Raw genomic sequence first — 14,586 nt, 5'->3', positions numbered from 1 at the left:
AAATGAAGTCAACATATTCGAGCTGAAACAACATTAAATCTTAAGATTTTTACGCCCTTTTCTTTTCGCTCAAAGCAATCTATGGAATAAGTCAAACAATAAGTTTAACATGAAAATATATTTTGCAAATGAGTTGCGAAGCAAATAAAATTTAGTAACATGCGAGAAAACTCATCGTGCTGTAAATTGACTTCATCCTCCCTTCTACAAGCCTGCAACCATTGTCTTGCCAAGTCTTCATTCTTCGGAAACCTATAATATTTTACGTCAGTTCCTTTTGTTTTTCGATTGTAAATCAAAAAACCAGATACTGCATATCCAGGCATACTAATAGCATGTGTCACATTAATAGCATTACTGATACAAGAATAACAATCAATATTATATATATAAACAAAGAATTAACACCGTGCACGTACACACAACAGCTGTTTGTTTTGTTCCTCGAGCACTGCGGTGCAAATTAGCGCGCCGCTGCTGCTTCCCAAGTGACGACATGCGCAGTAGAAAACGAGTTTGAGTCAACCGTCTGCTACACCATTATATTCCCACCACGAGTGGTACCCAGGGCAGTAGTGGCACCGTGGAGCGTTTGGTGATGAAGTGGAATGATGCTTGGCAGCGGTGTGCTTGATGTCGCCCTCCAGAGGAACAGCACGATATATGAGTTCCATTGTAGTTGTCAGAACCGGATGTCTGAGAAACGGCCGAAGTTGTGGCCGCAGAAGTTCGATGATCACTGGAATGATCGTGTTGGGATCGGCATTAGGAAAAAGTCGCCGATAAAGGAAAATTTTTCCCGTGATGAACTGATCGGCAGCCTCGTTTTCTCGTTGGTGCTTCCCGTAAAGAGAAGCTTGGAGAGTAGCCCTTACAGCCAGGCTGTCGAAGCGGTGAGTCAGTCTTTGTTGCAGTTCCTCCCAGGTGAAAGGAATGCCACTGAAGAGCAGTAGCCAGTCTCTGGCTGGTCCCTTCAGCTGCTGTTGAACGAGACGTGACCACTGGGAGGGGTCTATGTGCGCCTCGGTAAGTAGGTCGCGGCATCTGGAGACGAAGCCGGCCGGATCCTCGTGCTCCAATCCATGGAACTCGGGGAGCACAAGTGGTTGTGGAACCTCGGCGGGGCGAAGACTGTGCATGAGTCTCCGCAGCATTTCGAGTTCCATCTTATCTTCATCCTTCTTCTTGCGACACCAGTCGCAAATGAACGGGTTGCTTTCTCGGAGCTGGGGCTCGTTCTCGAGCCCGAGGCACACTGCGTGGTAGAAGGTGGGGCAGGTGCCGCAGTCGACGTAGTATTGCCCGCGTCCAGGGCAACCCCGTTGGCAGCACTGGTCTCTGGTGCGTGTAAACATGGTTGGGCGCCACCGAGAAAATTACTCCTCTCGGAAGAGTGAAGAGCTATGGGGTGTATGTGGATTCGTCTCAGTACCAACTGAGATAAGGCCCGACGTTGGGCGCCAATTGTCGTACGCCGGTCTCCGTGGTCGTTCCTCTCCGACGTGTTGTCGAGGTGGGGAGGGGAAACGGGAGTGACGTGACAAGATGGTTGTCGCTTGTGGGTGGGCGTAATAATATGGAACTGTGGTAAATTTTAAAGGAAAGACGGTTTTAAAGTAACATTTGTTTATTACAGAAATAGCTAACAAAGAAAGTATAACTGTGGTTCCTCCTAGTCCTGTGGTAGGGGTAACGGGAGAGTCGTGATAGAAATTGATAGCTTAGAAATTCGTCCTTGAGGCTTCGATGCGAGGAGAGTTATGAGGGGTGATAGTACAGTACGACTTGAATGAAAGGGAGGTAGGGGTAACAGGAGTGCCTGGGGAAAATCGGCTTGCTTTCATGTGTGTTGTGGGGTGGGTAGGATAACGAGAGAGATGGAATCGGGATGATGGTTGATTCTCTAGGTCGAAGGATCAAACACAGCGTACTGTGCGACTTATCGACGTTCGAGAACACACCCCTTTGGATTCGGAGGATCAACACAGCGTACTATGCGACTTACCGACTCCAAGAGGGGGAGGAATGGTGGCCCCTAGCGTTCGGAGGATCAACACAGCGTACTATGCGACTTACCGACACTAGGGGGGGGGGGGGTTGGTGGTCTCTAGCGTTCGGAGGATCAACACAGCGTACTATGCGACTTACCGACACTAGAGGGGGAGGAGTTCAGGAGAGGACTGTGGTTTATGAACAAGCCGGGATAAGTGGGGAGTCGAAGTCAGGAAGAGAAGTGGATGGGTTGGAGGTGGTGATGAGACTTGTAGCGAGACGAGAATAAAATAAGTTTAGAATACGTAAGAAATGAGGAAGATTCGGCTGGTGTAGGAAAGTATCCAGGAGACAGGGGCGCAGCTTGGCTCCCTGTTCCCAGAGTGGTGGCCGTGTGTAGACACGTCCGAACAAAAGACAACCATAGCCTAAGCCTGGTTGGAAGACTGCTGCCAGTGACGGAGGACGCGTTAGAGCTACCTCTTTGCCGTCTGGCGAACGAGTGACTGAAGTCGCGGAGATGCGTTATATTTATACCCCTCGGAACAATGGTGGTTGAGGACGCCATTGACGTCACAGTGCCTGGGGGTATTTCTATTGCCAACGTGACTCGTCGCCGCGCGATCTTTGCTTTCTCCCTCACAAGAGGGAAAAAAAAGCGAGCCAACCTGCTTTCTGAGAGAGAGAAAGCAGCGACTCTAGTTTGCGCGGGTAGGTTTGAACCGTTTAAAGTAGGACGCACGGGCATCGAGAATTGATATACACGACACTCTCCAACACTGTAAATTAGGATGCAAAATTGAACTGCAAATAATTAAGTCGGTGGAAATGGTGTGATTTATAATAACTGTTGTGATAAGTGCGTTAGAATAATGCAATTTTTTAGTTAAAAATAGAAAAAAATGTCTGTATGAAGCAACTAAGGACTTCACAGTACATTTTAAGCGTCATAAAAATTTCTAATTAAAGAACTGCTACTTCTGAATGGTTCATTCTCTATTTGTATTATTCTTTTACCTTCATACTAAAGAAAAACGTATTTTACAAACAACTTTAAATTAGCTGAAAATATTGAGAATAGGAACTATGATTATATGACATTTTTTTGTTCAAAATGTCTTCAGAAATAACCTCCGTAAAGGACGGTAAATCCTTGTGAATCACCCTGTATAATATGAAAATAATACGCATAAGTGTTCTCATTCATTGTATATTGGTGCATTAAACAATTTATATAATTAGAACATTATTTCCTAAAAATATATTTTATTAATTGGTAAAATGTGGACGTTCATTGCAAAAAGGTCATGAGTCATTGATTTTGAAAATGTGTTTTATGCCAAACAAAAAATGTTAAATGAAAAATATATAATGCAATATTTTCCTCGATAACACTTTAATCATTGACAGTTGTATGAGAATTAAAAATTAGGTAGTTTATGCTGTAGGTAGTTTTTTCTTTCTCCTGTAAAATTTCAGTTTCTTGACTCATGACCTTTCTGAAATGACCGATTCAATTGTTTGTTGCATTTCCAATAAATTTTTCAATGATAGCCTACCTAACTAGGGTTTCTATTAAAGAAAAAATTGAATGAAGTGTAAATATTCATTTGGAATTGATTAGGAGGCCGATTATTATTAAACCCTGGTTGGGACGGCTATCAAATATCTAATTCTTCTTCTTTCTACTATCACTAAAATGATAATGTTCATGTTTTAATGCGTCAAATAGTGTTTGTATTTTAGCTTCAACTTATTTATTTTATTTCACTTCTAAGTGACGTGTAACTGGAAAATAAATCTGAAATTAATCAGTAGTAATATTTAATATTAGAAATGATTCCCTCCAATTATAATAATCTATTCGTATAATAATTTGAATGGTTATGTGGAATAAAGAAGACTGGATGCACAATTGCCCCTCATTCCATTCATACAATTAAAGATGCTAGTCCAATAAAACTCAAATGTTATCATTCTTTCCATCTCCTTTTAGGTTTTCACGATCTCACAATCTTTCTTCTGATAGGCGCAGAATGAAGATCAAATTTTGGGTAGCCAATCAGTGTTCATCTCGTCAATGAGTTATAGTCAAGTACACCAGTATGCGATATAACATGAATTTTATCTATATAACATACTTATTTACTTCTGAAAGGCAAACGTATTTATTTGTTTCGAAGTAGGATATCAAATTATTAAATACCAACCCTAAGAAAAAGTAATTACCGTAATCATTCGAAGAGGAGTATGAGCAATATATCCTTGGGTCACTTTGTTTAATGTATCTGTGAACATGGACCTAAGATCACTGGATTTGCTGTACACCAAGTCAATCTGAGGCCACCATGGTAATCTAGGCTGTGTAATAATCCTGTAAAGCATCAATGAAGATAATCATATTAGACATCACTTCAAACTAAAGGAAACTAAATCATTTTAAACACAAAACTTAAATAATATTAGAAATCAATTGTCAATTTTTATAAAGACAATTTACTATCTTCAACTAACAAAAAATCCAATTAGCCTAGCTTCTCCATAATATACTCGTAATATGTTGTTTTCATATTTATGACAATTACATTTACATAACTACACACAATTTATACATTTGCGTAAATGTTATGATAATTAAAAATATTAAATAACAGCTTATAATAGTTTCAATCTGTGCGCAATATTTTCTATATAGTATTTTATCAACAGTAATCTCACTAGAGGTTTTGATTTATCTAGAGAAAATCAAAACTCAAGTCGGATTTAATTGACTACTACAAGATTAGAAGATAGTATATAAAGTTTAGAAGAAATAAAGTAGTCTAATGCAATAAAATATTAATTGACTATTTCACTAATGTTAGCTTCTCCAAAACGTTTGAATGGCGCCGCCATTTTTAGTTGGCTATCTATATGCAGTAAACAAATACGACTGTAAAGCCTGTTTTATAGTACCGTAAAAAATTTGCTGTTGACCAGCCTCGTGGTCTAGTGGTCAGAGCTTCTGGCTACAGTTCATGAGGTCGCGGGTTCGATTCCCAGTAAGAACACGGGAATTTTACCTTGAAGGGAATTGTTCCTGTATTCGTCCATGGTCTGGGAATTAGGTTAAGTTTAGGTTTAAGGCCTCTCCTGGCTCTACATATCCATATTCATCCTATCATAACACTGGGACAACATAACTCCGCCTTCCAGACGCTCCAACCTCAAAAGTGGGTTACACTTAAGCCACTCTAAGCCACTACCAGGAGCAACCAGAAATGTCGAATGACAACCAGGCATTTGAAAAAAAAAATTGCTGTTTGAAATGTTGGCAAACAAAGAAATAAATGGTAGGAAGGGGATAAAACAGAAGAAAGTATATAAAGATTAGAAGAAATAAAGTACTCTAATACAATTGACTTACAAAAATTCTATTTCACTAATGTTAGCTTCACCAAAATGTTTGAATGGAGCAGTCATTTTCAGTTGACTATCTATTTGGGAAACTAAAATGACAATTGAAAAGCATGTTTCGTAGTATCGTAAAGAATTTGCAGTTTGAAATGTTGGCAAACAAAGAAACAAATGCTAGGGAAGTGATAAAAATAAACACATGCTAGGGAAGTGATAAAAATAAACACATGCTAGGGAAGTGATAAAATTGTAGGATAAACAGTCGTGATTGGTTGAAACACGTTCTTTCGTACCGTTTTATTGGTCATAAGTAGTATGACATGGTAAAAGTAATAGTCTATATAAAAGTTGAACAATTTCCTGGACATATATTGCAGTTTTGAAAGCAAAGATGATTATCTTACACTCGTAATGAGATATCTCAAGAGACATTGGACGCACCAAGGTAGAAGATAAAATAAAAACTTTCATAAATGAAATCTATTTTCAAAGTAGTATTTGTCTCCATAAAGAAATAAGAAACGTTTAGCTATTTTCCAAAGGAATTTACATTTTAACAGCTGATCTAAACTGAGATTCCTTTTTACGAGAAGCATTTTCAATGTTGAAAAGCAAAATTAATTTCTTTCTTGTAGGCCTATCAGTTTCCTTATTACTGGTATCACTGGAAATTTAGAATTTATGAAGAGTACAGGGGAAAAACCTGATAAGTCGCATTTCACTATTTTTAAAGGAGAGCAAGTTAAAAGTATTATATTCTATTGTCTTTGAGTTATCATTTGTCAAATTTCTTTGGACTAATGAGGTTGTTATTCTGTACAGTTAAACAACACAAATCTACACTACCTGAGCTATTACATGCCGTCTAAAGTAAAAAATCGATAATTTTGGACTTACCAAGTTTTTCCCTTGTGCTCTTCAATGTCTACTCATAGTAACGAGTGCATGAATATTATAGTCATATTTTAATAACAGTTTATGAAAAGTTGAACACATTAAGTATATTAACTTTCAAATGAGTCGAACCCTAGTCACTGACCTGCCTTTCCAGTCCTGTATTAGCACACCAACTTGCAATTAAATCCATATGTCAGATACAATATGTCTCAGTTTATCTCAAATACACCCTTAGAATTTCAATCAAAATCAGTATGAATTTTAAGCATAACATTGTGAACAAAATAAACAATGCTTATATATTTCGCATAAAACAATGAATATAACCTGCTATCATACCTGTACAAAGAACTGATGAGAACATAATGGTATGTGGATGGAAAGTTTGGATTGAGGCACACTTTGAGCGCTTCATTGTTGTGCGGTTTGATGCGAAAACAAGAGACAAAGCAGTCAATCATTAAGTCGATATCCTGTGGAACATAGTTCTGTCCACGAGAAAATGGCTTGCATGGATTGAAGAGCAGAGCCTATCAATGAAAGAGAAAAATCACTTTTACATATAAATATGTCTATGTTTAAGATTAAAATATTATATTCTAAAAATTTGAGCCAACATTGAATTACATATGTATGTTGTTTATTTCCAAAAGAAAAAGGTAGCTCTAATTTATTTAAGAACAATAAACTTTTCCTTTAAATCAATTAAGAATTCTGTAACAAATATGAGGTTATCTAGCACAAGTGAAATTGGTGATGATATTTGGCATGATTATTATGTGAATTTGTCATGGAATTACCTAACATTTGCCTTATAGTTGAGAAAAGTCTTGGAAAAAAAAAACCCAACCAGATAAATGAGCCCAAGCAGGATTCAAATCCACAACACAGCGCAAAAACAGAGAATGAGTACAATTCGCTACCTGAGCTTGTTGGTGATAGAATCAACTACTTATGTACAATTTTCATATAACTGATCTACAGTATTACAAAATGTTTCACAAACAATTTCTTTATGTCTGAAGAAATGTAACATGTGAGCTCAATTTTAATTTAATTTAAACATTCTTACTAAAATAATAAAATAAATATTTTTATGTGAAAAAATTTTCACCTACTAACAGAATTTTGCCATTTTTTGTACTCTCTTAGTTTCCTTAACAAATTTATGAAACTTAAAATCTCACGACCAAATATGATTTTAAAATATTGGAAATGATGACTTCATCACCATCACTATCTCTATTACCACTATCATTATTATCATCTAGCACAAGGTTTAGACTTCATCACCTGTTCTGACATTAGGAGACACCTGAAGTTGGAATTTTGACTTAATGTGCTAAAATTAATTAAACAATACATATTAACCATAAAGAATTGCAGACTGTCGTTCCTTTATATCTCTTTGCAAATATGATATCAAAGACTAGACACAGTAGAACCTCAATTACCTGTTCTGCAGATTATCACCATTAAAGAAAAAGAGTGTGATTTTTTAAAGTGGTGTACTGTAACAACTAAGGCTAGGATTTTCCAGCACTAGAAGATTATGATGGTAGTTAGTAGTAGAGTTCAATGTTCACATTCATTATACACTAGTATAATCGACTGTGCTTCGGTACCACAGTGCCATACATACAGGAATCAGTACAGTTGAATAATGAGAACAATACACGCGTAATAAAAGGTAGAACTGCAACGAACTGCCAATGATGAAGCTACTGAAACTTTCTATAAAGAAATATGTGAAACATTCATTACAGCAATTATTCCTTAGTCATCATTATTTATCATTATAATTAAAGAACAACTGATTTCACGATTCCCTAGAGAAATCCAAAATTTCAGATGAATCAACATTACAAAACATTGTTAATCATTGTTGCCATTGTTTGATAAAACCTGAAACAAAACTTAAGATGGATCTGAAAAATACAAAACAGCGAGTTTCAATAGAAGAGTCTACTGATTCAGCAGGACATCATGAATTAATGTGGTTGTAGGTACTGTGGATGTTGAGAAGCCTAACAAACCTTACCTTCTAACATTCGAGTCTCTTAAAAGTGTACCTAAATTATTTAACAATTAGCGAGTTTTTTTTAATATAAATCAATTAAATACATGTTCTCAAAATTTCCAACATGAAAATTGTAAATTTTCTCCTATTTGTCACAGATGGAGCATCTTATATGATTAAGGCGGAAAATATCTGCAAAATATGTAATAAAATATAGTACAGTAGAACTCCAATTAACCAGTGATCGGCCCAATCTGGATAATTGGATATAATTCAGGAATAATTACGAAAAAATGATGTCTAACAAAGTAAAAATCTAATTTTTATTGATAAGAACTAACAAAGCAAACAGAGGTATGTATGTATGTATGTATGTATGTATGTATGTATGTATGTATGTATGTATGTATGTATGTATGTATGTATGTATGTATGTATGTATGTATGTATGTATGTATGTATGTATGTATGTATGTATGTATGTACTATTAAAATTGTATGTTAAATAAAGTAAATAAAAACTAAAAATTAAGATACAATATTGTATACAAATTTATTTTCGTACAAAACTACATAATTCTGTACAATACCTGTACTCTATTTTACTTGGAACATCTCGAATAGCATATATTTGAAGAAGTCATCTCATTTCCAGCAAGATTCCACAGGCACTTGTACAGTATTAATTTGTGTATTCTCCCCCAAATCGATCTGGATAATTGGAGTTCTACTGTATATACAACCCACCTTGAACATGCTTGCCATAGAATTGCAGAGGAAATAAGAGCACAGTTTCTAGAAATTGACAAACTGATTGCAAATGTTAAAAAGTTGTTTGTGAAAGCTTCCGCTTGTGCACCTACAATTTTAAGAAATCCTCAGATATTCTCCTACTACCAGATCCTTTTATTTCTCGATGAGGATGCTGGTTGGGAGTCTATCTATTTACTTAATATTTCTAAAATTTTAACGAAGTGGAAAAAATTATCAGTTCTTTTGATGATAATGATCCAGATGCAATAAAAACTTCAAAATGCCTATTTGGAAGATATGCTGTTTACTACAATGCATTAGAACAAACCATAAAATTAATATATATCGGTACTATAAGCATAAAATTCAGTTAAGTTTTATTTCAAATTAGTATATAACTAGTTTATTACACAGACAAAAGTACAAATAAAACTTAATTATATAGAATTACAAGTACAGAATGCAAACTGTTTTTGTTATGTTGAAGTTCTCTTGACTCACTTGTATGAATACTTCAATGAAACCTCGTATGTGGAGTGTACACTTCGTGATGTCTGGCAGTAATATTTGTAAACATTAAAATATATCAAACTTCAAAGATCACTTTTTAGTGCTGCAAAATCCTGTCTCTAATAATGGCTTATATTACTCTATTCCACTTTCTGAATCGTGTCTATCACAAATCACATAACTTTGCCAGATGCGTAACTTTTGCTTTACTGAATAAAGCATAATACTATTCACCGTATTGACTATGGAATATTTCATTTTCATAAAAACATTGGTAAGGAATGTTTTTACCTCTAGAATAGCAAAATCCTCAACATTACTATAAAAGTCAAATAAATTGATAATTATTTCCGAATTATTTCTATATTTATGGTGAACTCCCATGAAAAAAAAAAAAGTTTGTATAATAAATAATTCTGTAGCAGGACATGACTTGCCTATTAAAGTTTTATTTTCTTATTTTATTTTCCTTCCTCATATGGTACATTTCTTGACTGATAAAATCGAATCATATCACTGTTAGCCAACACAGTAAAAAGTTATTTTAGTAGTAAATCCAATTGGTAAATTTAACTGTGAAGACAACTTCCAAAGAAAAGGAATGAAAGTAAGCTTTTGCTGGTAACAAAGTTATTTGATTTCCAGAGTCAAGGAATTTCATGTCCAGAATTCAGAGAAAGTATTATAATCCAATTCGATGCTATGTACCATCTACTATTGGAGGGAGTTTCTTCACATTCAATATTATGAATTTATTCATATTGGAAAATGTATATAAAATTTGGATATCAATATTTTATCTCACGATGCTTTCAACTGCAGAGCTTATTCTGCATCAAAATTCAAGTGGGTGAGCCAATAAAACTTGCCATCAGGGACAGAGATATTTTATGTGCCATAAATCTGCAGCTCGGGACCCACAGCTTTATATTTGCCCCACTGAGAAAGCCATGCTAAGAATTTTATCACCCTTTGAAATCCATCGCTCTCAGAGGATATAAACTCATGAATGACAGATCCAATAAGAACCATGCCAACCACTAGATCAACGAGGAAAACTATGGAATTGTAGAATTTTTATTGCAATAATGATACAAGCTTATCCACAAAAATAGTAAAAAATATTATTTAAATTAATTGGTACCAATACACACTTTCCAAATAGGCTATATTCTATTATAAAACATGTCAAAGAAAATAGAATTGTCTGGAGGAACTTCACTCTGGAATTCAAAATTTCTCCTCTAAATTTCGAGGATTTTAGATCCATTTAAACATTGTTTTACTTTAATTTTAAGCTATTTATGACGAGTATAACTTGAAGAGAATTAGAAAGCTAATTAATCCCGTGTCTGCAGTTATACAGAGTGATTCACGAGGAGAGGTAAAAAATTTAGGATACGATATCTTAGGCCATTTTGAGCAAAAAAGTTCATATGAACATAGGTCCGTTTTCGAACGATGGCAGAGCTAGATGCATTTTTTTGGTAAAACATCTCGCCCCAATGTGAATCAGACGTTACCATATGCTGCTGACGTGAGACAAGGTCACCGGTCGCAATGAATGACGTAACATTGGAACCTGCATTGTGAGCGATGTGGATAAGAGAAAAAAAAATCAGATGATGGGGCATTACAAATGTCCAATCGCCTGCTCTTGTCTGATGTAATGACACAGAACCCGCAGATAACGCAAATAGCCTACACTATCGCTTATCAATTCACAACAGTTCAGTCAGCTACCCAAGTACAGTAGTTATACAGGTACAGTTATCAGAAGTGTTGTGTTTTTCGAGATGCCTTATAAATTTTTGACTACAGAATATGCCGATATTGTGTATGTTTATGGTTTGTACGATAGAAGTCCCTTGTGTGCCGTCGCTGATTATGAACAACGCTTTCCAAACAGAAGGGTATCATATCGAAGAGTACTTATTGTCTATGGGGTTGGATGAAAGACTTGGTATAGCAAAGGAAGGGGGGAAAGAGAGAGGCGCTAATCAACCATATTTTGGATGCGGCATAAAGAACAGCCACTTGCAACTCTCCCGAGCGATGAGCGCGATTCACGCCTGAGTGCAACAGTGCATTGGAGCAGAAGAAGGTACCTTTGAAAATGTGCGAAAACATCGACCCCGACATCTAGAATATTAGATATGTATGCATACATGAATATAAACTTTAAATTTGTCCGTTATCTGTCTTAAGTGCGAGTTAGTACAACGGAATCTCAGATGTTTTTGTGAAATCAAAGAGCCATATCTCTTTAACCGTTCGAAAACAGACCTATATTCATATGAACTTTTTCACTCAGAATGACTTGAAAATTCACATCCTAAATTTTTTACCTTTCCTCATGAATCACTCTGTATATACAGCAGATCAGCCTAAACAATAAATCTCTCTGCCACAGATAAATACTGCCATTTCAAAAACTATGTTTAAAAGTAAATTGATACATGCTATTATTTTATTTGAACACGTGTAAATTTAAATTAATTTGGAGTTTTCAAATAGGGTAATTATAATAGTAATGTTTACGAAGGAACTCTCACCTTGAGATCATTGATGACACTCTGCACCAAGGTGAAAGCTACATTGTTGGAATCTAGAATGTTGATGTACGTAGAGGCTTTACAGAGCTTAACACAGGTGACTGCAGCTGCTTCTGTTAGCTGTTTGCTAGTTCCATGTGGTCCCACTGCTCTCTTCACAGAATCAATGAATTGCTTCTTCTTGGAATGACGTGGCGAGCATGGTGCTCCAGAGTCTGCATTCACTATCTCCTCCAGAACTTTCTGTAGCCAACCATCCAGCGGCCAGAAACACGTCAGTGGTTGGATAGTGTGAGAACACGACAAATCTGGTACACAAACTTTCGAAAGTACTGTACTACCTACCCATAAGACATCTGGGATTAATCTGCGTTTTATATTGATTACTTATCACAAACAATGCGCCCAACTTCTTAAGGGCAAAGTGGCAGTACTGAAAAAGGTTTGTGAGTCATATATGAAGTATGCAGTGTGTATTTGAAAGATGTGGAGAGACATACATCAGTGACAGAAAAGACAATGTTTTAATTTTGAATAATATACAGGGAAATTCACAAACTCCACTAGCTAATGTCTCTCTCACAGCTGTATATTCGCAGCAATGAGTCACCTGCTGGTAAATTGCAGTCTGCTTTTGTGATGCATATCTGTTAATTTACAGCAGATGCTCGAAATGACAGCCATTGGCATACATATGCACCTTGAATCTTTTAATTATGTTTTTCAAAACCTTGTGTTCTTCACGTAAAATGTTAATAACTTCCCACCTAATATTTTCTTTAATTTCAATCCAGGGAATAAAGATTATTTTCGTATACTTTGTCTTTACACTTTCCCCATAAACATAAACCACATAGAGTCAACTGGAGGTTTCTCCAAGGCCATAAACCACAATTCATAATGTGATCACCAAAGACTTCATGAATTATTTGCAGTTACAGAATAATTGGCAGTGTTTCTGATAGCATTGTTATGCATAATTACTTTCGTCCTCTGAGAATTCGATCAAAAAAGGAGGGAGGAGTCAATATAAAGTTTATTTCAAATTTAGAAAATACAAGTCCAATAAAATTACAAACAGTGTATTATAGTCTTTTACATATATAGGACTTATATCATTTCATTTGGAAAATTCATACGTAATTTTTTGCAATATTTTCTCCAGAACGTTCATCTGAATATCTCAAAAATAAGAAATCGTTGTTGAAAACTATACCAGACTTTAACAATACAACGATATGGCTACACATCAGTTGCATTTGTTCATCTTCCGAACAAACAGGATGAACTGTAAGTAATGTAATTAATTTCAGGGGATTATTCCTTGAGGTATTTCAAACGAACTTTCTTGTTTGAAATATAAGTTTGCTCGTTTTTGCTTTCTTTTCGAGACAAAAATTGTTTTATACTGTTATATATATAACATTTCATAGCGTGTTTTAGGGAAAGCCATTGACTAAATTTCCAACATGCTCAGTCAGTTTAAGAGAGCAGTGTATTATGATAAATGATTGAAAGAATTTTAGTTGAACTATTATTTTAACATCAGTTATTATTGGATCTATTGGTGGATTAAATCAAATTTCAATCCGAAAAATCTTAACATATTAACATATTCTTCAATTAATCATATAGGGTGAATGTTCCTTAAATGTGCAGAAATTTGATCCAAAGAAATGTAACACTGTAAAATTCCTTTGCAAAACGAAAAGTTACATTTGTTCGGATGGAATTTCTGCACATTTAAAGGACAAAAAATAAAATCCTTTCAATCATTTATTATCTTAATGCACTGTTCTCTTAAATTGACTGAGCATATTGGGAATTAAATCAATAGCGTTCCCAAAACACGCTAAGAAATGTTTCATATAGGACAATTTTTATAACGAAAAGGAAGTAAAAACAAGTAAAATTGTATTAAACTTTTTTTGTTTGAAATATCTCGAAGAATAACCCCCTGAAAATAATGACATTATTTACAGTTCACCCTGTATATACTAAAATATATGCTGGCTCAGAAAACAAGAATCAAATGTTAACAGAGAAAAAGAGATCTCACAAAGAACACATTTTCACAAGTCTCATTTCCTGCATTTTGAAAGCCTCTGAAGTATGATTACTTTCACACTTGGTATATGAGATACGAATTCTATATATCACACCTGAAGAAGTTAAATAATAATAGTGTTCAAACTATAAAAATGACAGAGTCAAACCTAATGGACTGGCACTTCTGCTGTCTCTTGGCACTACAGTCTGGCAAGTAGTATTTCACGTTACCAGTGAAATATTTATTTAAGGAAATTGAGAGAATCTTATCTGAATTTCAGAACAGTTACTCAAAACACCCTACATTACATTCTATACATACAGGTATATGAAGTTCTGGGATCTCGATAGTGTTCATCCTCACTAATATTGTGAATTAGTCATGTTATTTCATCCTTATTAATGCTCATAAAA

The 14,586-nt window shown here is 35.3% G+C and overlaps 1 protein-coding gene across 13 annotated transcripts in view; it reads right to left on the bottom strand.

Annotated features, from left to right (window-relative positions):
- The window catches only part of Nf1 (neurofibromin 1), a 384,838-nt gene that overhangs the window by 273,901 nt on the left and 96,351 nt on the right, over nucleotides 1–14,586 (bottom strand). For 12 of the 13 annotated variants that reach the window (XM_069826894.1, XM_069826901.1, XM_069826976.1 and 9 more), the window contains exons 8-10: nucleotides 12,124–12,366; nucleotides 6,625–6,815; nucleotides 4,222–4,366 (exon numbers count right to left, since the gene is read on the bottom strand). In XM_069826894.1, coding sequence (XP_069682995.1) covers nucleotides 4,222–4,366; nucleotides 6,625–6,815; nucleotides 12,124–12,366 — 579 coding nt within the window. The remainder of the gene's footprint in view (nucleotides 1–4,221; nucleotides 4,367–6,624; nucleotides 6,816–12,123; nucleotides 12,367–14,586) is intronic. The other variant, XM_069826986.1, reaches the window with a different exon arrangement.

Source organism: Periplaneta americana, chromosome 1 (assembly GCF_040183065.1).
Source record: "Periplaneta americana isolate PAMFEO1 chromosome 1, P.americana_PAMFEO1_priV1, whole genome shotgun sequence".
Taxonomy (NCBI): domain Eukaryota; kingdom Metazoa; phylum Arthropoda; class Insecta; order Blattodea; family Blattidae; genus Periplaneta; species Periplaneta americana.
Note: the sequence above shows the minus strand (reverse complement) of the source record. Positions and strands in the feature narration are given on the sequence as shown.